This window comes from Bombina bombina, chromosome 7 (genome assembly GCF_027579735.1).
Source record: "Bombina bombina isolate aBomBom1 chromosome 7, aBomBom1.pri, whole genome shotgun sequence".
Taxonomy (NCBI): domain Eukaryota; kingdom Metazoa; phylum Chordata; class Amphibia; order Anura; family Bombinatoridae; genus Bombina; species Bombina bombina.
This window is the reverse complement of record NC_069505.1, coordinates 145177258-145184112: the sequence shown is the minus strand read 5'-3', so window position 1 is coordinate 145184112 and position 6855 is coordinate 145177258. Positions and strand designations below refer to the sequence as shown.

General features: G+C 39.9%; 1 protein-coding gene across 1 annotated transcript; it reads left to right on the top strand.

Annotated features, from left to right (window-relative positions):
• The first annotated feature begins 4931 nt into the window (after positions 1–4931).
• On the top strand, positions 4932–6374 carry LOC128635797 (methylosome subunit pICln-like). The gene has a single exon (XM_053688902.1). It carries the CDS (start codon positions 5034–5036, stop codon positions 5769–5771), a length of 738 nt encoding a protein of 245 aa, XP_053544877.1. The 5' UTR covers positions 4932–5033; the 3' UTR covers positions 5772–6374.
• The last annotated feature ends 481 nt before the right edge of the window (positions 6375–6855 follow it).

Here is a 6855-nt window from a genome sequence, read left to right as displayed (position 1 = left end):
TAAAGACATCGGTGCCTGGACGGATCGCTGATACCCGGTGTGGTAAAGATAAGGTAGGAGGATCTTCAGGGGCTTAGTGTTAGGTTTATTGAAGGGGGTTTGGGTTAGATTAGGGGTATGTGGGTGGTGGGTTGTAATGTTGGGGGGGGGGTATTGTATGTTTTTTTTCCAGGCAAAAGAGCTGAATTCTTTGGGGCATGCCCCGCAAATGGCCCTTTTAAGGGCTGGTAAGGTAAAAGAGCTTTTCTATTTTAATTTTAGAATAGGGTAGGGCATTTTTTTTATTTTGGGGGTCTTTGTTATTTTATTAGGGGGCTTATTGTAGGTGTAATTAGTTTAAAATTGTTGTAATATTTTTCTAATGTTTGTAAATATTTTTTTATTTTTTGTAACTTAGTTCTTTTTTATTTTTTGTATTTTAGTTAGTTTATTTAATTGTATTTATTTGTAGGTATTGTATTAAATTAATTTATTGATAGTGTAGTGTTAGGATTTATTTTACAGGTAATTTTGTATTTATTTTAACTAGGTAGCTATTAAATAGTTATTGACTATTTAATAGCTATTGTACCTGGTTAAAATAATTACAAAGTTGCCTGTAAAATAAATATTAATCCTAAAATAGCTACAATATAATTATAATTTATATTGTAGCTATATTAGGGTTTATTTTACAGGTAAGTATTTAACTTTAAATAGGAATAATTTTTTTAATAAGAGTTAATTTATTTCGTTAGATTTAAATTATATTTAACTTAAGGGGGGTGTTAGGGTTAGACTTAGCTTTAGGGGTTAATACATTTATTAGAGTAGCGGTGAGATCCGGTCGGCAGATTAGGGGTTAATTATTGTAGGTAGTTGGGGGCGGCAGATTAGGGGTTAATAAATATAATATAGGGGTCGGCGGTGTTAGGGGCAGCAGATTAGGGGTACATAGGGATAACGTAGGTTGCGGCAGTGTACGGAGCGGCAGATTAGGGGTTAATAATATGCAGGGGTCAGTGATAGCGGGGGCAGCAGATTAGGGGTTAATAAATATAATATAGGGGTCGGCAGTATTAGGGGCAGCAGATTAGGGGTACATAGGGATAACATAGGTGGCGGCGGTGTGTGGTCGGCAGGTTAGGGGTTAATAATTGTAAGTAGGTGGCGGCGATGTTGGGGGCGGCAGATTAGGGGTTAATAAATATTATGTAGGTGTCGGCGGTATTAGGGGCAGCAGATTAGGGGTACATAGGGATAACGTAGGTGGCAGCGGTGTGCGGTTGGCAGATTAGGGGTTAAAAATTTTTAATAGAGTGGCGGCGATGTGGGGGGACCTCGGTTTAGGGGTACATAGGTAGTTTATGGGTGTTAGTGTACTTTAGAGCACAGTAGTTAAGAGCTTTATAAACCGGCGTTAGCCCAGAAAGCTCTTAACTACTGACTTTTTTCTGCGGCTGGAATTTTGTCGTTAGATTTCTAACGCTCACTTCAGCCAAGACTCTAAATACCAGCGTTAGAAAGATCCCATTGAAAAGATAGGATATGCAAATGGCATAGGGGGATCTGCGGTATGGAAAGTCGCAGCTGCAAAGTGAGCGTTAGACCCTTTCCTGACTGACTCCAAATACCAGCGGTAGCCCAAAACCAGCGTTAGGAGCTACCGCCAAACTCTAAATCTAGCAACTAGACTTTTGTTGAAATCAAGAAGTGAATACATATTATATATCTTTATTTGCAAATCTAGAGCAGGTTATACAAACTATTTTAATATGGTAATCTCAAAAGATACCATCGGCTAGATTATGAGTTTTGCTGTACAGGGAGTGCAGAATTATTAGGCAAATGAGTATTTTGACCACATCATCCTCTTTATGCATGTTGTCTTACTCCAAGCTGTATAGGCTCGAAAGCCTACTACCAATTAAGCATATTAGGTGCTGTGCATCTCTGTAATGAGAAGGGGTGTGGTCTAATGACATCAACACCCTATATCAGGTGTGCATAATTATTAGGCAACTTCCTTTCCTTTGGCAAAATGGGTCAAAAGAAGGACTTGACAGGCTCAGAAAAGTCAAAAATAGTGAGATATCTTGCAGAGGGATGCAGCACTCTTAAAATTGCAAAGCTTCTGAAGCGTGATCATCGAACAATCAAGCGTTTCATTCAAAATAGTCAACAGGGTCGCAAGAAGCGTGTGGAAAAACCAAGGCGCAAAATAACTGCCCATGAACTGAGAAAAGTCAAGCGTGCAGCTGCCAAGATGCCACTTGCCACCAGTTTGGCCATATTTCAGAGCTGCAACATCACTGGAGTGCCCAAAAGCACAAGGTGTGCAATACTCAGAGACATGGCCAAGGTAAGAAAGGCTGAAAGACTACCACCACTGAACAAGACACACAAGCTGAAACGTCAAGACTGGGCCAAGAAATATCTCAAGACTGATTTTTCTAAGGTTTTATGGACTGATGAAATGAGAGTGAGTCTTGATGGGCCAGATGGATGGGCCCGTGGCTGGATTGGTAAAGGGCAGAGAGCTCCAGTCCGACTCAGACGCCAGCAAGGTGGAAGTGGAGTACTGGTTTGGGCTGGTATCATCAAAGATGAGCTTGTGGGGCCTTTTCGGGTTGAGGATGGAGTCAAGCTCAACTCCCAGTCCTACTGCCAGTTTCTGGAAGACACCTTCTTCAAGCAGTGGTACAGGAAGAAGTCTGCATCCTTCAAGAAAAACATGATTTTCATGCAGGACAATGCTCCATCACATGCGTCCAAGTACTCCACAGCGTGGCTGGCAAGAAACGGTATAAAAGAAGAAAATCTAATGACATGGCCTCCTTGTTCACCTGATCTGAACCCCATTGAGAACCTGTGGTCCATCATCAAATGTGAGATTTACAAGGAGGGAAAACAGTACACCTCTCTGAACAGTGTCTGGGAGGCTGTGGTTGCTGCTGCACGCAATGTTGATGGTGAACAGATCAAAACACTGACAGAATCCATGGATGGCAGGCTTTTGAGTGTCCTTGCAAAGAAAGGTGGCTATATTGGTCACTGATTTGTTTTTGTTTTGTTTTTGAATGTCAGAAATGTATATTTGTGAATGTTGAGATGTTATATTGGTTTCACTGGTAAAAATAAATAATTGAAATGGGTATATATTTGTTTTTTGTTAAGTTGCCTAATAATTATGCACAGTAATAGTCACCTGCACACACAGATATCCCCCTAAAATAGCTATAACTAAAAACAAACTAAAAACTACTCCCAAAACTATTCAGCTTTGATATTAATGAGTTTTTTGGGTTCATTGAGAACATGGTTGTTGTTCAATAATAAAATTAATCCTCAAAAATACAACTTGCCTAATAATTCTGCACTCCCTGTATGAGTGAAAAAGCATCGTTATGGCTCTTTTTCACTACCGCTGGTATTACGAGTCTTGCAGGTATATCTGTACCGCACACTTTTTTGGCTGGAACGCAACGTAACTACCGCAGCTTTCAAAAAGTCATTTTTCAATGAAACTTCCACAGCGCCGGTATTCCGAGTTTGCCTGTCCGGACAAAAAGTGAGTGGTACAGCCTATACCGTCAAGATCCGTACTGTAAACTGAAAGTCAGTAGTTATGGCTTTTATGTTACAAAGCCGTAACATAAAACTCATAACTAAAGTTCTAAAAAGTACACTAACACCCATAAACTGCCTATTAACCCCTAAACCGAGGCCATCCTGCATTGCAAACAGTAAAATAAAATTATTAACCCCTAATCTGCTGCTCCCGACATCGCCGCCACTATAATAAACACATTAACCCCTAAACCGCCGCACTCCCACATCGTAAACACTAGTTAAATACTATTAGCCCCTAATCTGCTGTCCCTAACTTCGCCACCACTATACTAAAGTTATTCACCCCTAAACCTAACCCTAAGTCTAACCCTAACCCTAACACCCATTAACTTTAATCAAATTAAAAATGACTATCATTACCTAAATAATTCCTATTTAAAACTAAATACTTACCTTTAAAATAAACCCTAAGCTAGCTACAATATAACTAATAGTTACATTGTATCTATCTTAGGTTTTATTTCTATTTCACAAATAAGTTTGTATTTATTTTAACTAGGTAGACTAGTTAGTAAATATTTATTAACTATTTACTAGCTACCTAGTTAAAATAAATACAAATTTACCTGTAAAATAAAACTTAACCTGAGTTACACTAATACCTAACCTTACACTACAATTTAAAAAATTACATTAATTAAATACAATTAACTAAATTACAAACAAAAACATCCAATAAATTACACAAAGTAAAAAATAAATTATCAAATATTTAAACTAATTACACCTAATCTAAAAGCCCTATCAAAATAAAAAAGCCCCGCCAAAATAAAAAAAACCCATAGCCTACAATAAACTTCCATTGGCCCTTAAAAGGGCCCTTTGCAGGGCATTGCCCCAAAGAAATCAGCTCTTTTACCTATAAAAAAATAATACAAACAACCCCCCAACAGTAAAACCCACCACCCACACAACCAAACCCCCCAAATAAAAAAATCTAAAAAACCTAAGCTCCCCATTGCCCTGAAAAGGGCATTTGGAAGGACATTGCCCTTAAAAGAGCATTTAGCTCGTTTTCTGCCCAAACCCTAAGCTAAAAATAAAACCCACCCAATAAACCCTTAAAAAAAAAACTAACAATAACTGCCGAAGATCCACTTACAGTTTTTGAAGACCGGACATCCATCCTCAACGAAGCCGGGAGAAGCCTTCATCCAAGCGGCAAGAAGTCCTCAACGAAGCCGGGAGAAGTCTTCATCCAAGCGGTAAGAAGTGGTCCTCCAGTTTTTTTTTTTTTTTTTTTTCTATGGTTACTCACCGGAAGTGGGCTGCGCTCTCTGCATAGGTCACTTCCGGCCTGTCAATAAGCGGGCTGGTGGTGGTGTGTACGATCTCGCGTGGCGTGCAGTTTCTAGTACGTTCAAGCACGTTTAGTGTTCGTAGCCGCATAGTCTCTCAGTAGTAACCATTTACGTTCTCCAATGAGCCCTAGTTTGTTAAACAGTTTCGCGCCGCCTGAAAATGGGGTCCGGCGGCTGCAGACAGATACTGAAGCGGTGCTTAACGGAGGGAACCTGGGCCTGGGCACCTTATACATCGCGGAGAGTCGTCTCTCGTGGCTAAATGGAGCTGGACTGGGGTTCTCGTTGGAATATCCATCGATCGGTTTACATGCCATTTCTAAGGACACGGCTGCTTATCCAGAGGAACATCTATATGTTATGGTGAATGCCAAACTGGGAGATAATGAAGAAAAAGAAACCATTGCTGAGGACGAAGGTGTAGAAGATGATGAGGAGAGCGATGACGATGATGAGCAGGCGATAACAGAAATACGTTTTGTTCCAACTGAGAAATCAGCTTTAGGGGAAATGTTTTCAGCTATGTGCGACTGCCAAGCTCTCCACCCAGACCCTGAGGATGAAGACTCTGATGATGATGATTTTGAAGGAGAAGAGTACGATGTTGAGGCATATGAACAAGGGCAGGGCGATATCTCAACATTTTACACCTATGAAGAAGGGCTGTCACATTTAACCCCCGAAGGCCAGGCCACTCTCGAGAGGTTTGAGAACATGCTCGCCAACTCGGTTAGTGGTCAGCACACCATGGCTGGGGTCCGAACAGAAGGCTCTGCACTGGATTATGAAGATGGGATGGATGTGGAAGCTGCTCCGCCAGTAGCAGGACAGTTTGAAGATGCAGATGTTGATCACTGACCTACTTAGTGGTGTTTCCGGTGACAGATGTGGATGCCTTTTGACCAAGTTAAACTTACATGTACTGTGCAACATCTTGTAAAAGAACAATGCAACTTAAATTTTTAATAGACTTTGTCCTTTTGTTTCATATTAGTCATTCCAACATCAACTCACAATTCACAATGTCCTGGTTCCAGATAATCTCCCCCTCAGCAATCTGTCAACTGATTGTAGATCCTATTAACTCTACTGCCACCTCTAGCCGTTATGAAGTTAAATTATTTAAAAGATGTTTACACCATTAATATCTCTTCCCTTCCAGCATTTCATCATGAATTTGCAGTGTTCTAGATTTGTACTAGAATACTTAGTCTTCAGTTTAATTGACAATGCTTAGTGTTTTCAATTACTTGGTTTATATTAGTTGAGGGGAAAAAATTACTACTTGCTTTGTTTCAAGCAGTTTAAGCCATTACAATGTGTTTTTCTGTTAGCCGTTTTAGATGAAAAAGAAGTCTGGAACGAAAAACTAAAACGCTGTTCTAAAATATAACGGTATTTGTAACCGTTCTTAATGTTAAATAAAAATAGGTTTTGTATCTAAAAAAAAAAAAAAAAGAAGTGGTCCTCCAGACGGGCAGAAGTCTTCATCCAGACTGCATCTTCTATCTTCATCCTTCCGATGCGGAGCGGCTCCATCTTCAAGACATCCGGTGTGGAGCATCCTCTTCTTTTGACGGTTCTTCAAGAATGAAGGTTCCTTTAAATGACGTCATCCAAGATGGCGTTCCTTGAATTCCGATTGGCTGATAGAATTCTATCAGCCAATCAGAATTAAAGCTGAAAAAAATCCTATGGCTGATGCAATCAGCCAATAGGATTAAGCTTCAATCCTATTGGCTGATCCAATCAGTCAAATGGATTGAGCGCGCCTTCTATTGGCTGCAATCAGCCAATTGAATGTGAGCTTAATCCTATTGGCTGATTGGATTAGCCAATAGGATTGAAGTTCAATCCAATTGGCTGATTGCATCAGCCAATATGATTTTTTTACCTTTAATTCCGATTGGCTGATAGAATTCAATCAGCCAATCGGAATTCA

Coding starts and splice junctions, on each gene's coding strand:
- LOC128635797 (XM_053688902.1), top strand. CDS start 5,034: ATGAGCCCTAGTTTGTTAAACAGTTTCGCGCCGCCTGAAAATGGGGTC.